The sequence below is a fragment of the Histoplasma capsulatum genome, genomic scaffold, assembly GCF_000149585.1.
Source record: "Histoplasma capsulatum NAm1 scaffold_9 genomic scaffold, whole genome shotgun sequence".
In the NCBI taxonomy this organism is placed as follows: Eukaryota; Fungi; Ascomycota; class Eurotiomycetes; order Onygenales; family Ajellomycetaceae; genus Histoplasma; species Histoplasma mississippiense.
This window is the reverse complement of record NW_001813974.1, coordinates 5,900-23,063: the sequence shown is the minus strand read 5'-3', so window position 1 is coordinate 23,063 and position 17,164 is coordinate 5,900. Positions and strand designations below refer to the sequence as shown.

The window sequence follows — 17,164 nt, the reverse complement described above, 5'->3', positions numbered from 1 at the left end:
GAATAGACGAAGATATAAACAAAGATAATATAATAATAAGGAAATAATAAACGAGTGCATTACAAGTATGAATTGTAACTGTGAAAACATTACAAGCATTCTCAGACCACCAGAATCTATACTATAAACATTTAACATTTTAATGAAAAGCACTGTGACTACTAACAGTGGGAGACATAGTCAGGTACCACTTTGGCAATTAGAAGTTTGAGATCCCAGCATGAATAATCACTTTTCTTAAAGAAATGTGAAAAAGTTTCAAGATCAAAGCATGAAATAATTTGAAAACTTTGTTACAGTTGCTATCACTTTCCATGCCAGTGATCTTGATTATTACAATGAACACAACCATCGGAAGATCATCAAAGCCGTCACTCATTTCAATGTCGAAATGCAACAACATTGGTATCAACATACACATGATATGTGTATTTTACCATCATGGGAAGAATTTGTTAACTGAATGCAATGTCAAATCATCAATTCAGATAAAAGTTTTTGCAATGCAGATAGACAGTACTGAAAAACAGAGTAATAAAAAAATTAGACCGTTCAACAATTTGCTTCATATTTACAATCAGTTGAAAAGTGTTTGCAGCATTTTTATAATGAATATTATCAAAAATCACATCTTTATATGAAAGTTCTATCTTTCATTTATTGAGAATTTGATAAATATACAATCAACTTGAAAGAATTAAGTTATGATGCTATTTTTCACAAACTTGCAATGGCAGAATCGAATCTGTCAGAAAGATGGAAGAAATTTAAAGAAAAATCAAATTTCAAAAACTTTACTTAAAGCTTTAACAACAAAAATAATGGTGATAATAAATCACAAAACAAACATAGATGAAATGACACTATAAAATTCAATGATTTCACTCCATTGAAATATTGCTGTTATTGCAAATGTCCAGAACATATCATCGATTCATGCTTCAAATGATTCAAAGATGAATTTAATAATATCAAGTCTGACTTGAAACTCAATATAAAAGACATGAAAAATTTAAAGAACTTAAAAAACATTTAAAACACATCATTTAACTTGTAATGACAGTTATAAACATGGAAAGTTGAAGCAAAAATGCTTTAAACTTCACTGTCACAGTGGAAATCACTACATCTAAGAGTCTGAAAAAAGTGCTTGCATTAATAAACTCTGAATCAAAAGTAAACTATGTTGATGAATTCTGAGCAAAGAACCACAATTTAGAAGATGTTTATCACAAAATCAAGATGATCAAATCAATTAATGAATGTATAATATACTTTTTTGAACAGTATAACATTGCAACTACTATTACTGATCACAAAAGTAATGCACAGCAGACATCTCATTTCTTTCATATATTGAAAATGAAGAACTACAATCTCGTGTTAGAATTTTCTTGATTAAAACAAACAAATTCTCTTATAAATTGATCAGATGAATAATTCTTCTTTAAAAGCTTTGAAAATGAACAACAGCTTCAGAAGAAGCTGCTATAAGCATGCAAAGATCAGAAGAAACAGAACACTGTATAGATTTTGAATTTGATGCACAATCTTCATTTATACTAATATACAACCTCTTTAAAACTGAGTTAGCTGCTCTAAGAGAATATTTAAAGAATGCATTAGATAATGAGTGGATACAATCATTCAGTAGCCCAGCTGATGCACCAATTCTCTTTATTCTCAAGAAAGATGATGGACTCCATCTTTGTGTAGACTATCAAGAGTTAAATCAAATCATCATTAAAAATCAATACCCTTTATCTTTAAAAAGTGAATTGCTTGACAGACTCTCACAAGGTAAGATATTCACTAAGCTGAACCTTTGAGATGTCTACCACTGCATACTTATAGCAGTAAAAGACTGTTGGAAGACAGTCTTTAGAACAAGATATGAACATTTTGAATATATAATTATATCATTTGAATTAGTTAATGCTTTATTGACATTTTAAGCATATATTAACAATGCCTTGTCTGATTCTTTGAATATATATTGTATTGTTTACTTGGATGACATTTTCATATTCTTCAATTCAAAGCAGAAACATAAAGTGCATGTTATTAATATGCTAGAACATCTCAAATATATGAATTTATTTGTAAAACTTTCTAAATATGAGTTTGAAATGGATAAAGTCTCATTTCTGAGATTTGTTATAAATACCAATGATGTTGAGATGGAGTCAGACAAAGATTCCATCATTGTAAAATCATCTACATTTAAATCAATTAAAGAAATTCAATTTTTTTTGATCTTTGCTAATTTCTATCAGCAATTTATTAAATCTTTCTCATCTATTGCAGCCTCATTATTTGAACTTGCAAAAGAGAGTAGGAAAGAGAAAACAACAGCCACTTTTATAGGAACAGAAGGCATTTAAAATGCTTTCAATAAACTCAAATGACACTTTATATATGCTTCTCTATTAACTCATTTTGATTCAGTCCAATGTATTCAGATTGAATCTGATGTATTCATTTTTACAATTGCTGCTATTCTGTTACAATTGCAGAATGATAGACACTGGTATTCAATTGTTTTCTGATCAAAAAAGTTGATTGATGTGAAAACATGTTATGATATTTATAATAAAGAATTCTTGATTATTATAGCAGCATGTAAAAATTGAAGACATTATCTGAAGAGAAATCAATATTCAATTCATGTTTGATCTGATCATGTCAATCTGCAGTACTTTATGATGACTAAGAAACTGAACAGACATCAGATCAGATGAGTGAAAGCTTTATCTGTTTATGATTTTGTATTATTACATCATTATACCCTAGTGCGCCGTCCGACGCGCCCCCGTCCGATCTTCTCCCGCCCTGATTGGCCGCCCGTGCGTGCTCCCGCTCCCGCCTCCGCGTGCCCGCAGTGGGGCCCGGTCACAGTCGAGCTCCCTCTTCCCTTCCCTTCCGCGGCAGCCAGCCACCCCATTACTTCAAACTTTGCATGTAGGCCGTAGTGGATATGAAATACAACATATCCAAATCAAAAGCGATAATTCCGCCGGGAAGGGGTTACATTGTGGTGTCAAAGTCAATGAGTTGAGGTGCGATGTTTGATGGGGTAAGCCATCAACCCAACCAGACCCAACTAAATATCTATATTTTCACCCAGGCAACGGAGCGGTTAGGGTTACTAGATCAACAAAGTAAATAAAAATAGCAAAATATATAAAAAAACTGAAAGGCTTCATTCTGGAGTGATTTTAAACACAGAAAAACAAACATTCACACCAGATCAGATCTGTCAAGTTTCACACAAAGACACTGAATGAAGGAAATATATATATATTCAATGCACAAGACAGACCCAACATCGACATGGAACATCAATTATTTATCCACTGTGAATCATACCTCAGTATCATATGCCGCCGGTGCAAGCACGCTGTGTGGCCAACAGAGATTGAACAGCATCTGAAAGGCAAGGCCCATCAGCTAAAGCATGCGGTGGTTCAGCAGATAAAGGAGAACATTGAACAGTGGGACAATGTGGCTCGAGATACTACACAGTTAACACTGCCCACAATACTGAATGAACCAATCCCGGAACTACCCATTCAAGATGGCTACAGGATGAGGTGGACAGATCATGCCAGAAGGTGCAGTTCCAGCAGGTATTTGCATCGCGCAAGGGCTCCCACTACATACAGATCCAGACTAAGGAGACTACTGAGCACACCGGCACGCCAGACCAGAACAGAGCCAGCCAGGTCATTGATGAGCTGGAGCGGTTTTACCAGGAACAGCAACGGCAGACCAGCAATGTCATCCAGGCCGGGGAGCACGATGAAGCCAATCCATGGCTGCGGCGGACCAGATGGCCGGTGTACTTGACCAAAATCGCACCCAATGATCTGGTCAACTGCGTCCAGCGGCCCGACGATGACACCACGTGCCCAGATGAACTGGCCGCGAGGGCCATCTGGGAGGCCATGGGTCAGGTTGCCCGTACCAGCCAGCGAGTCATCACACGGCTGGGTCACTTCGTCCGCATCGAGGCCATCCGCACAGAGCGACACCAGACCCGGCACACCCCGTTGCAGGCATACATGGACGAGGAGAGGAGAGCATCGCCGAGCACGTGAGGCCATGGCAGCAGATGTTGATGTTTTTCGCCCGAACGCAGGTCGAGCATGAATGGACGAGCCCACAGTACCGGTTCACACCACGGCAGCGCAAGACATGGAGGGTATTATGGCAGGTAGCCACCACAGAGGGAGCCGACCAGCGACACTCCATCAGCCCAGACCCCATGGATGAGCAGATGACTGAGGAAGAAGAAGAGGAGGAGGAGAAGGGACAGAGAGATACCCAGCCAGAAGAAGAAGATAAGTTCAAATTAACCAAGATGCAGATGGCATGTTTGGATTTTTGCATTGAGCTGCTGAACCAGCGGGTTCAGGTGGAGGATTATGAGTGCGCGCTGGTAGACGCGTTGGCGGTGCTGGGACGGGGGGAGTATGGATGGTGCGACGCGGAGAGCTACCCACCAATATTGTCACGGATCATCAAGGTGGCACGGTTATGCCACACGGTGCTCAACGACCAGGTCAACTTCCGGCCCCAGATGCAACAGCTCGGCAAGCTGATGGCGGCCAAGACACAGATGGTGCTGCTGACGGCCACACTGCCACCCGGTGAGGAGGAGAAGCTGTGGTCCCGCATGCACTGCACCCGAGCGGACATATCATTGTTCCGGGCGCGGACATGCCGTCCAAATGTGGCATACCGAGTGTGGCAACCCATCATTGAAGGGTCAGAGTACGATGGGCTCAACCGATGGTTTCAAGCACCCAGCGTGGTCAGGTTCATCCAGGACCGCATGAGATGGACGGGAGAAGGTAAGGGGGTGGTGTACTGCCAGGCAGTGAATCAGGTCACGATGATGGCAAGCACATTGAGATGCGGGGCATATCACCACCACCAGATCAACAAGGCCGGCATACTGGAGTGTTTCCAGCAAGGTCAACACCAGGTCATCGTGGCGACAAGTGCACTGGGCATGGGAATCGACATCCCCAACATCCGCAGCATCATCCACGTCGGACGGCCGCGATCATTGCTGGATTATGGACAGGAGAGCGGGCGTGCAGGGTGTGATGGACAGACCAGTGAAGCCATCATCATTGAGCCCGAGGGTATCAGTGCAGCAATGATATGGTCAAGAAAGGATGCACCATCACTGCTGGACCAGAAGCTGGTTGAGCGGTACATGCAGGCAGGGGGTGAGGGGGGTGATGAACCGATGGCTCGATGTCGACGGGTGGTGCTGGACCGGTACCTGGACGGGGAAGTGGAGGGTTACATGAGACGGCACTGCGGTGATCGACACACAGGGGAGTCCCAGTGTGACGGGTGCGATGCCGAGTGGGAGGCCAGGGAGGCCGTGTTCACCCCCAGCCCAGGTGGCACGCCCACGCCCACACCCAGTCCAGGCTACAGTTCAAGAGCAACAGCCAAGGATGACTCCAGCGAGGATGAAACCAGCCAGGAGTCAGAGATGGAGAGCCAGCAGGGTGAAACCCACATCAGATTCAACGGCACATGCAGTCCCAGAATGGCCAGAAGTGTGAGCAAGAGCGCAGACGACAACATAAATGAAAGCATCACCAAGAATGAAGCTTCAACTTCAGGCGGGAGCAGCCCGGGTCAATGGAACAAGCAAGAGTCAAGTGAAATCAGTGAAGACACCAGGGGCATCCCATCAACAACCAGACAGACATTCCACAAGCAGGATGTCCGTCGAGGCCGGTTCATCATCACACACCAGCAGCGAGGGCAGAGGGCATTGATGGATGAGGAGGTTTTAGTGGAAGAGGCGCAGAGGTGGAAGGATCAGTGTTTGATATGTGCAAGTGGCAAGCGGGAGTTTGACCATGAGCTGTACCAGTGTCCCCACGAGGAGAGCCAGGAGGCAAAGAGATGGATGATGACAGTGCGGAGCAAGATCAAATACACACGGTATTCCGGGTGCTTCCGATGCGGGATGCCGCAGTCCATATGCAACAGCTGGAAGACACAGAGGCAGTGTCCGTACAGGGGATTTTTGATCCCGACGGTAGCAATGATGGTGTATGGGTGTCATGCAGGGCAGATGAAGCAGGCGTGGAGACAGCGGCTGAGAGAGTTCAATGTGGATGCAGATGATCAGGAGGCGGTGATTGAATTTTTGGGACAGAAGGTTGAGGGGCAGGGCATCGAGCACAACCGGCTGGTGGAGATGTTTTGTTGGCTGCGAGGGATATATCAGGAGGCAGAGAGGGGGAAGATGGAGTCAGAGGGTACAGAGGTCAAGTGATATCATGGGTGAGGGGCACATCACGGGTGAGAGGCACCACAGGAGGATGAAAGATGTATATATATATAAAGGCAGGTGAAGCAAGAGACAGAGGGTAAAGGGATATAACATCGAGAGAAAGTAGATCAGGTTCAAAGGATCAGTTTCAAACAGTATCATCCCATATGATAATGGGTCAGGGTCAGGGTTACAAAGAGTGAGGGTAGAGGCTGGGGGGGAGGATGAGGTGGTCAGAGTCAGGGTTAGGGTTGACCAAGAGTGAGGCTAGAGACAGGGGTGGGCAGTGAGGTCAGGATAGGCGGTTAAATTAGACGCAAACCCGTTAACCCATTGGAAGTCAAACCCGTTGGACCCAACCCGTTGGACGTCAAACCCGTTGGACGTCAAACCCGTCCCAGGAGCGCATTAACCCGTTGGGAGTTGAACACGCTGGACCCAAACGCGTTGGATGTCGAACCCGTCCAAGGAGCGCATTAACCCGTTGGAAGTCGAACACGCTGGACACAAACCCGTTGGATGTCAAACCCGTTGGACGTCGAACCCGTTGGACGTCGAACCCGTCCCAGGAGCGCATTAACCCGTTGGAAGTCGAACACGCTGGACCCAAACCCGTTGGATGTCAAACCCGTTGGACGTCGAACCCGTTGGACGTCGAACCCGTTGGACGTCGAACCCGTTGGACGTCGAACCCGTCCCAGGAGCGCATTAACCCGTTGGGAGTTGAACACGCTGGACCCAAACCCGTTGGACGTTGAACCCGTTGGATGAACCCATCAACCCGTTGGAAGTCGAACATCGCTGGTCGATTATATCAGAAGGTAGAGCCAAGTGAACATCGAGTCAGGGGCATAGAAGGTCAAATGACATCACAGATGAGAGGCAGACACGCTGTACGATTATATCAGAAGGTAGAGTGGGGGGAAGATCGAGTCAGGTGCATAGAATGTCAAATGACATCACAGATGAGAGGCAGACACGCTGGACGATTATATCAGAAGGTAGAGTGGGGGGAAGATCGAGTCAGGGGCATAGAAGGTCAAATGACATCACAGGTGAGAGGCAGATGTTGACGAGCACCACATAGAGATAAAAGATATATGCATATATAAAGATCGATGAAGCAAGAGGAAAAGGAGCAAAAAGAAAGAGGGTAAAGAGATATAATATAGCTAGATCAGGTTCAAAAACGCCCGTTGAATATCGCGTTGGATATCGGGGTTTGCGTCCGGGAAATACGTCGCGGAAGCGGAGGCGGAGACGGAAACCCCAGGTTTTCAGGGTTAGGGTTAAACAGAATATGATGGAGAGGATCGTATATACCGGTTGGGGCACACCCGTTGAATATCGCATATAGGGGTTAGCATCACGGGAAATACGTCACGGAAACGGAAACGGAAACGGAACCGGAAACGGAACCGGAAACCCCAGGGTTTCAGGGTTAGAGTTAACAGAATATGATGGAGAGGATCGTATATACCGGTTGGGGCACGCCGGTTGAATATCGTGTTGGATATAGGGGTTTGCGTCCGGGAAATACGTCACGGAAACGGAAGCGGAAACGGAAACGGAATCCCCAGGGTTTTAGGGTTGGGGTTAAACAGAATATTCTAGTACCACATTGACAGGCTAAGACCAACACCACAGATATAGAAACATCTACATATTTTAGTATGAGATGATAGAGCAGCCTCTGGGCATTAAGCTGATATATTCCATATTCCCATAGCCCATGTAGTGGTGGAGATATTGTGGTTTAAATAATGGAGGGTTCTATGGGACGATAATACCGTATTAGGTTAGCGTATATTTTCTACAGCAGCGCTAACCCGTTACAGTATTATCGTCCCAAAGTCCCGGTCAGCGCAAGGAGTGGTTAGATGTGGATGAAATCATGCATGCTGGCTCTCTACCAAACATATTCAATGCTATCTAAGTTGCAGGTCAGTGGAATAAAAATTACGTTGTCAATCAAGGATGCAATTCTCTAGGGTTATTGCTAGGGTTATTGCTAGGGTTATTATTAGGGTAGCTAGGTTTCTAACATCTTTTATCTCCTTATCTCTTTTAACTTCTCCAAAGGCTACAGTACCTTAAGCTTAATCAATAAGATGGCTATTGGTCAAGTAGCTTTGGAAGCAGTTATAAGCAAGATTAATTCTAAGTTCTATCTACCTCTATCGCAGGAGATCCCCAACGGTGCTCTATATATATATATTTATCCCGATCGTGGATTATGCCGTGTTGGAAACCTTGCCCCCTTTGGATATGTTGGATATATCTGGCGGCCTTAGTATATATCCTCTATATATCCCCCTAACCACCTCGGCCAAAAAACCAAACACTATGATACCGACCGGCATCATAGGCGCCCACACCTATGTATATAGTTAAATCCCCGGGGCATGCCGGCGCATGGGCCGTGGCATGACAGAGGTGATGGAACGATGTGAGGGCATAACGATATATATATATGAAGCTGTTGAACATAGGAGTGAGATTGATATAAGACTATTCACTGGCCCTGTGAAGATATGGGGTCCAGCGAGGTTATATACACTGCGTGGTTCTGGGTGCTGAGTTAGCCCTGTATGTAAGACCATGTAGATCAAGAGATCACAATTATCCACTTATTCATACCAGTGGGTTCCAGGGACCCCCTTAATCTTGAACCTCTCTGCATGCCTTACTATATAGGCTCCAACACGTGTAGCTATATGAGGTTTTGGGCCTCACACTGTTATATTCTATTGTTGATAGATCGAATCGCACAAGGTACAATACTATACAATGAAATAGTAATAATCGGGTCAGATTTTCTATCATAGAGTATTAAATAAAATTAAGTACAGAACAGCATCATCACCATGGAGGCCAAGAGAATTAATTCTCCAACTGAAAGTGCAACAGGTTCAGCGTTTTAGTTGCTTTATAATGGCTGTTTTAGTTCAGTAAGACTCTTCCCTGCCAGCACCAAACATGTGGAGAGCTGATCAAGCTACCATTCTATCCCAGTTGACCAGAATCCTTGGGAACAGCCTTTGGATGTGTCCCCACCATTGCTCCAGCAGAGGACCGATGTCTCTGTGGTTCAAAAGCAGGCTCTCCCCATGCAGAATGAACCTGGGAACAATGAACCTGGAAACTCTTCATCTTTCTCACCCTCATCACCTGGTGGCCTCCACCCGCCCCCTCAGTCTCCCACACCAGCATCCACGGTGAGCCATTACGCCCTTGCAGATGATAACAGGTGGTTCGATATGGATGGTCCATCTGCAGATGTGGATTCATTTGATGATGTGGAAGATAGAAGCCCATCCAGCTACAGGATGACCCCAGAGGCCATCCATCATGTAGAGCACAGGAGATCAAGCACAGCTCCTCTCTCACCAACTGCTGAGGCCTTATCACCCCTCTCATCACCACCCTCTGCGGCGGCACCACCACCCCAGGCTCCAGTGTCCATTCTTGCCCAAGGGCTTGCCGAGCAGCTGCAGCAGCACCATGGCTGTCTGGGAGACAGCCACTGGGAGTATCCCTTCGACATGCGGCCTGTTGACCATCCTTCCCCGCCTGGGACCCCCTTCCCCTCCAAGGCGACACCATCCCGGCCCATCCACTCTGTGCGCCTGAGTGAGATCATCCAGTGGGCCTGCCCGGATATCCTGTCGCGGCCACAGATAGCTCAATTTGGGGAGCCCTGGGATGAACAGCTCCCCCCACTGCAGAGGCAGAAGATCTTCAGTGGGCTGGATGTCAGGGATGACTCCACCCCTCCAGAACCACCCACCGTGGACATCGCCTCGGAGGACGTCCCCGACGGGCCACTGATGCCATCCATGGATATCGACAGCGTGGGGGGATTCGCCTCCAGCCTCGCTGTGGCCCGGGCGGGCATTCACTGGCTGGCAGCTAGGCCCCCTGTGTCCTCCCTCCAGGCAGGGCTGCATCTCTCTCCAATCCCCGTGACATGGGAGCCCTCGTCAGAGGCCTCATGCCCCCGGCGCAGCCAGAGACCGATCCACCAGATCCCACATCTTCCCCTGGGCCGGCTGGGTGGGTTCGAGGATCTAGAGCTCTACGCCCTGTTTCCCCAACTACATGACCCCGAGCGCCAGCACTTCATCATCCGCGAGGATGAGTACCGGCTGTGGACCGATCAGATTGTTCTTCCTGCCCTCCATGAGTGCTACTCTACCGCCCTGCTGGGCCACATCCCCTCCAGCACCGATCACATAAGGCTCAATGCCACCGCGCGATGGGTTGAGGGCCGTGTGAGTCACAGCAGCAGTGCACCTCGCGTCCAGCTTTTTCGGCACTTTCTCCCCCCAGAGGGTCTGGCCCCACTATGGCAGGCAGCATGTAGGCCGTAGTGGATATGAAATACAACATATCCAAATCAAAAGCGATAATTCCGCCGGGAAGGGGTTAAATTTTGGTGTCAAAGTCAATGAGTTGAGGTGCGATGTTTGATGGGGTAAGCCACCAACCCAACCAGACCCAACTAAATATATATATTTTCACCCAGGCAACGGAGCGGTGCAAAGCGGTGCAAGATCAACAAAGTAAATAAAAATAGCAAAACATATAAGAAAACTGAAAGGCTTCATTCTGGAGTGATTTTAAACACAGAAAAACAAACATTCACACCAGATCAGATCCTGTCAAGTTTCACACAAAGACACTGAATGAAGGAAATATATATATATTCAATGCACAAGACAGACCAAGCATCGACATGGAACATCAATTATTTATCCACTGTGAATCATACCTCATTATCATATGCCGCCGGTGCAAGCACGCTGTGTGGCCAACAGAGATTGAACGGCATCTGAAAGGCAAGGCCCATCAGCTAAAGCATGCGGTGGTTCAGCAGATAAAGGAGAACATTGAACAGTGGGACAATGTGGCTCGAGATACTACACAGTTAACACTGCCCACATACTACACAGTTAACACTGCCCACAATACTGAATGAACCAATCCCGGAACTACCCATTCAAGATGGCTACAGGTGCCAGCAGGATCCCCAGTGCCAGTATTTGGCAGGGAACATGAACACCATACGCAAGCACTGGCAGAACAAGCACAGCTGGTCGCCATATCCCAGCCGTGGCCGTACAGCGCCACAAAAGCGTACGGCAGCACAGGATGAGGTGGACAGATCATGCCAGAAGGTGCAGTTCCAGCAGGTATTTGCATCGCGCAAGGGCTCCCACTACATACAGATCCAGACTAAGGAGACTACTGAGCACACCGGCACGCCAGACCAGAACAGAGCCAGCCAGGTCATTGATGAGCTGGAGCGGTTTTACCGGGAACAGCAACGGCAGACCAGCAATGTCATGCATGCCGGGGAGCACGATGAAGCCAATCCATGGCTGCGGCGGACCAGATGGCCGGTGTACTTGACCAACATCGCACCCAATGATCTGGTCAACTGCGTCCAGCGGCCCGAGGATGACACCACGTGTCCAGATGAACTGGCCGCGAGGGCCATCTGGGAGGCCATGGGTCAGGTTGCCCGTACCAGCCAGCGAGTCATCACACGGCTGGGCCACTTCGTCCGCATCGAGGCCATCCGCACAGAGCGACACCAGACCCGGCACACCCCGTTGCAGGCGTACATGGACGAGGAGAGCATCGCCGAGCACGTGAGGCCATGGCAGCAGATGTTGATGTTTTTCGCCCGAACGCAGGTCGAGCATGAATGGACGAGCCCACAGTACCGGTTCACACCACGGCAGCGCAAGACATGGAGGGTATTATGGCAGGTAGCCACCACAGAGGGAGCCGACCAGCGACACTCCATCAGCCCAGACCCCATGGATGAGCAGATGACTGAGGAAGAAGAAGAGGAGGAGGAGAAGGGACAGAGAGATACCCAGCCAGAAGAAGAAGATAAGTTCAAATCAACCAAGATCCAGATGGCATGTTTGGATTTTTGAATTGAGCTGCTGGACCAGCGGGTTCAGGTGGAGGATTATGAGTGCGCGCTGGTAGACGCGTTGGCGGTGCTGGGACGGGGGGAGTATGGATGGTGCGACGCGGAGAGCTACCCACCAATGTTGTCACGGATCATCAAGGTGGCACGGTTCATGGTGGTGCACAAGGCGCTGCGACTGGACGCCAATGCATCCGACATGCTGGCCAGGAACCAAGCAAGCCAGATGGTGGGAGAGTGGGCCGTGGTGAGCGCCATGAAGGAGGCGGATTACACGTTCACAGGCAATCAGAATGAAGGGTAATCAGTGAAGACATCAGAGGCATCCCATCAACAATCAGACAGACATTCCACAAACAGAATGTCCATCAAGGCCGGTTCATCATCACACACCAGCAGCGAGGGCAGAGGGCATTGATGGATGAGGAGGTTTTAGTGGAAGAGGCGCAGAGGTGGAAGGATCAGTGTTTGATATGTGCAAGTGGCAAGCGGGAGTTTGACCATGAGCTGTACCAGTGTCCCCACGAGGAGAGCCAGGAGGCAAAGAGATGGATGATGACAGTGCGGAGCAAGATCAAATACACACAGTATTCCGGGTGCTTCCGATGCGGGATGCCGCAGTCCATATGCAACAGCTGGAAGACACAGAGGCAGTGTCCGTACAGGGGATTTTTGATCCCGACAGTGGCAATGATGATGTATGGGTGTCATGCAGGGCAGATGAAGCAGGCGTGGAGACAGCGGCTGAGAGAGTTCAATGTGGATGCAGATGATCAGGAGGCGGTGATTGAATTTTTGGGACAGAAGGTTGAGGGGCAGGGCATGGAGCACAACCGGCTGGTGGAGATGGTTTGTTGGCTGCGAGGGATATATCAGGAGGCAGAGAGGGGGAAGATCGAGTCAGAGGGTACAGGGGTCAAGTGATATCACGGGTGAGAGGCACCACAGGGGGATGAAAGACGTATATATATATAAAGGCAGGTGAAGCCAGAGACAGAGGGTAAAGGGATATAACATCGAGAGAAAGTAGATCAGTTAGGGTGATCAGTTTCAAACAGTATCATCCCATATGATAATGGGTCAGGGTCAGGGTTACAATGAGTGAGGGTAGAGGCTGGGGGGGAGGATGAGGTGGTCAGAGTCAGGGTTAGGGTTGACAAAGAGTGAGGCTAGAGACAGGGGTGGGCAGTGAGGTCAGGATAGGCGGTTAAATTAGACGCAAACCCGTTAACCCATTGAAAGTCAAACCCGTTGGACCCAAACCCGTTGGACGTCGAACCCGTTGGACGAGGAAGTCGAACACGCTGGACCCAACCCGTTGGACGTCAAACCCGTCCCAGGAGCGCATTAACCCAAACCCGTTGGATGAACCCATCAACCCGTTGGACGTCGAACCCGTTGGATGAGGAAGTCGAACACGCTGGACCCAAACCCGTTGGACGTCGAACCCGTTGGATGAGGAAGTCGAACACGCTGGACCCAACCCGTTGGACGTCAAACCCGTTGGGAGTTGAACACGCTGGACCAAACCCGTTGGACGTCAAACCCGTTGGACGTCGAACCCGTTGGACGTCGAACCCGTCCCAGGAGCGCATTAACCCGTTGGAAGTCGAACACGCTGGACCCAACCCGTTGGACGTCAAACCCGTTGGGAGTTGAACACGCTGGACCAAACCCGTTGGACGTCAAACCCGTTGGACGTCGAACCCGTTGGACGTCGAACCCGTCCCAGGAGCGCATTAACCCGTTGGAAGTCGAACACGCTGGACCCAACCCGTTGGACGTCAAACCCGTTGGGAGTTGAACACGCTGGACCAAACCCGTTGGACGTCAAACCCGTTGGACGTCGAACCCGTTGGACGTCGAACCCGTCCCAGGAGCGCATTAACCCGTTGGAAGTCGAACACGCTGGACCCAACCCGTTGGACGTCGAACCCGTTGGATGAGGAAGTCGAACACGCTGGACCAAACCCGTTGGACGTCAAACCCGTCCCAGGAGCGCATTAACCCGTTGGGAGTTGAACACGCTGGACCCAACCCGTTGGACGTCAAACCCGTCCCAGGAGCGCATTAACCCGTTGGACCCGAACCCGTTGGATGAACCCATCAACCCGTTGGACGTCGAACCGGTTGGATGAGGAAGTCGAACACGCTGGACCCAACCCGTTGGACGTCAAACCCGTCCCAGGAGCGCATTAACCCGTTGGAAGTCGAACACGCTGGACCCAACCCGTTGGACGTCAAACCCGTCCCAGGAGCGCATTAACCCGTTGGGAGTTGAACACGCTGGACCCAAACCCGTTGGATGTCGAACCGGTTGGATGAGGAAGTCGAACACGCTGGACCCAACCCGTTGGACGTCAAACCCGTCCCAGGAGCGCATTAACCCGTTGGGAGTGGAACACGCTGGACCCAAACCCGTTGGATGTCGAACCCGTCCAAGGAGCGCATTAACCCATTGGACCCGAACCCGTTGGATGAACCCATCAACCCGTTGGACGTCGAACACGCTGGACGATTATATCAGAAGGTAGAGGGGGGGAAGATCGAGTCAGGGGCATAGAGGTCAAATGACATCACAGGTGAGAGGCAGATGTTGACGAGCACCACATAGAGATAAAAGATATATGCATATATAAAGATCGATGAAGCAAGAGGAAAAGGAGCAAAAAGAAAGAGGGTAAAGAGATATAATATAGCTAGATCAGGTTCAAAAACGCCCGTTGAATATCGCGTTGGATATAGGGGTCAGCGTCCGGGAAATACGTCACGGAAACGGAAGTGGAAGCGGAAACGGAAGCGGAAACGGAAACGGAATCCCCAGGGTTTTAGGGTTGGGGTTAAACAGAATATGATGGAGGGGATCGTGTGTACCGGTTGGGGCACGCCCGTTGAATATCGCGTTGGATATCGGGGTTTGCGTCCGGGAAATACGTCGCGGAAGCGGAGGCGGAGACGGAAACCCCAGGTTTTCAGGGTTAGGGTTATGATTTAACAGAATATGATGGAGAGGATCGTATATAACGGTTGGGGCACGCCCGTTGAATATAGCGTTGGATATAGGGGTCAGCGTCACGGGAAATACGTCACGGAAGCGGAAACGGAAACGGAAACCCCAGGTTTTCAGGGTTAGGGTTATGGTTAACAGAATATGATGGAGAGGATCGTATATACCGGTTGGGGCACGCCCGTTGAATATCGCGTTGGATATAGGGGTCAGCGTCACGGGAAATACGTCACGGAAACGGTCACTCTAGTACCACATTGACAGGCTAAGACCAACACCACAGATACAGAAACATCTACATATTTTAGCATGAGATGATAGAGCAGCCTCTGGGCATTAAACTGATATATTCCATATTCCCATAGCCCATGTAGTGGTGGAGATATTGTGGTTTAAACAATGGAGGGTTCTATGGGACGATAATACCGTATTAGGTTAGCGTATATTTTCTACAGCCGCGCTAACCCGTTACAGTATTATCGTCCCAAAGTCCCGGTCAGCGCAAGGAGTGGTTAGATGTGCATGAAATCATGCATGCTGGCTCTCTACCAAACATATTCAATGCTATTTAAGTTGCAGGTCAGTGGAATAGAAATTACGTTGTCAATCAAGGATGCAATTCTCTAGGGTTATTGCCAGGGTTGTTGCTAGGGTTAATGCTAGGGTTATTAGGGTTATTTCTAGGGTTATTATTAGGGTAGCTAGGTTTCTAACATCTTTTATCTCCTTATCTCTTTTAACTTCTCCAAAGGCTACAGTACCTTAAGCTTAATTAATAAGATGGGCTATTGGTCAAGTAGCTTTGGAAGCAGTTATAAGCAAGATTAATTCTAAGTTCTATCTACCTCTATCGCAGGGAGATCCCCAACGGTGCTCTATATATATATATTTATCCCGATCGTGGATTATGCCGTGTTGGAAACCTTGCCCCCTTTGGATATGTTGGATATATCTGGCGGCCTTAGTATATATCCTCTATATATCCCCCTAACCACCTCGGCCAAAAAGACCAAACACTATGATACCGACCGGCATCATAGGCGCCCACACCTATATATATAGTTAAATCCCCGGGGCATGCCGGCGCATGGGCCGTGGCATGACAGAGGTGATGGAACGATGTGAGGGCATAACGATATATATATATGAAGCTGTTGAACATAGGAGTGATTGATATAAGACTATTCACTGGCCCTGTGAAGATATGGGGTCCAGCGAGGTTATATACACTGCGTGGTTGGGTCATAGAATGAACGTTGTTTTGTATTAAAACTAACTAGCCGAGCAACAACTAAATAAGATTGGGGAGCACGTGATCTAGGGTAGCCGTAGTATCCACCTACAATCGGTTCCAGAGACCCCCTTAATCTTGAACCTCTCTGCATGCCTTACTATATAGGCTCCAACACGTGTAGCTATATGAGGATTTGGGCCTCACACTGTTATATTCTACACTGCATAGTGCTAATCTAGATACCTCAAAGATTAAGAACAACTAGGTAGAGGGTGAGGAGAGCTTATCATCAAGTTGTTGATAGATCGAATCGCACAAGGTATAATACTATAGAATGAAATAGTAATAATCGGGTCAGATTTTCTATCACAGAGTATTAAATAAAATGAAGTACAGAACAGTATCATCACCATGGAGGCCAAGAGAATTAATTCTCCAACCGAAAGTGCAACAGGTTCAGCGTTTTAGTTGCTTTATAATGGCTGTGTATGTCTCCACTACCCTCTTCTCCTTGGGACCTAGATGGATCTTTTCGAAATTTGGTGGCAGGATCTTATTTGCTCTGAAAGTATACCATTAGCATCATATTAAGTGAGAAGGAAAGTAGAGAAGAGAAGCAGATTATATCATACATACTTTTCATAGCGCACCTTCATGTTCGGAGAA

General features: G+C 47.9%; 6 protein-coding genes across 6 annotated transcripts; 4 read left to right on the top strand and 2 right to left on the bottom strand.

The window, feature by feature from the left end:
* Positions 1-2,782: 2,782 nt before the first annotated feature.
* HCAG_07478 (predicted protein) lies at positions 2,783-2,944 on the bottom strand (the record flags this gene model as incomplete). The annotated part of the gene is made up of 1 exon (XM_001537119.1): positions 2,783-2,944. One exon carries the CDS (start codon positions 2,942-2,944, stop codon positions 2,783-2,785), a length of 162 nt encoding a protein of 53 aa, XP_001537169.1.
* Positions 2,945-3,307: 363 nt separating this feature from the next.
* Positions 3,308-6,313, top strand: HCAG_07477 (predicted protein; the record flags this gene model as incomplete). The annotated part of the gene is made up of 3 exons (XM_001537118.1): positions 3,308-3,373; positions 3,588-4,096; positions 4,162-6,313. 3 exons carry the CDS (start codon positions 3,308-3,310, stop codon positions 6,311-6,313), a joined length of 2,727 nt encoding a protein of 908 aa, XP_001537168.1.
* Positions 6,314-6,932: 619 nt separating this feature from the next.
* On the bottom strand, positions 6,933-7,109 carry HCAG_07476 (predicted protein; the record flags this gene model as incomplete). The annotated part of the gene is made up of 1 exon (XM_001537117.1): positions 6,933-7,109. The coding sequence occupies one exon, from the start codon at positions 7,107-7,109 to the stop codon at positions 6,933-6,935; it is 177 nt and encodes a 58-aa protein (XP_001537167.1).
* Positions 7,110-9,177: 2,068 nt separating this feature from the next.
* Positions 9,178-10,883, top strand: HCAG_07475 (predicted protein; the record flags this gene model as incomplete). Its single annotated transcript, XM_001537116.1, has 3 exons — positions 9,178-9,220; positions 9,326-10,584; positions 10,839-10,883. 3 exons carry the CDS (start codon positions 9,178-9,180, stop codon positions 10,881-10,883), a joined length of 1,347 nt encoding a protein of 448 aa, XP_001537166.1.
* A 165-nt stretch (positions 10,884-11,048) lies between these two features.
* On the top strand, positions 11,049-12,261 carry HCAG_07474 (predicted protein; the record flags this gene model as incomplete). Its single annotated transcript, XM_001537115.1, has 2 exons — positions 11,049-11,264; positions 11,395-12,261. 2 exons carry the CDS (start codon positions 11,049-11,051, stop codon positions 12,259-12,261), a joined length of 1,083 nt encoding a protein of 360 aa, XP_001537165.1.
* Positions 12,262-12,674: 413 nt separating this feature from the next.
* On the top strand, positions 12,675-14,264 carry HCAG_07473 (predicted protein; the record flags this gene model as incomplete). The annotated part of the gene is made up of 3 exons (XM_001537114.1): positions 12,675-13,106; positions 13,500-13,888; positions 14,012-14,264. The coding sequence occupies 3 exons, from the start codon at positions 12,675-12,677 to the stop codon at positions 14,262-14,264; spliced, it is 1,074 nt and encodes a 357-aa protein (XP_001537164.1).
* Positions 14,265-17,164: the final 2,900 nt, after the last annotated feature.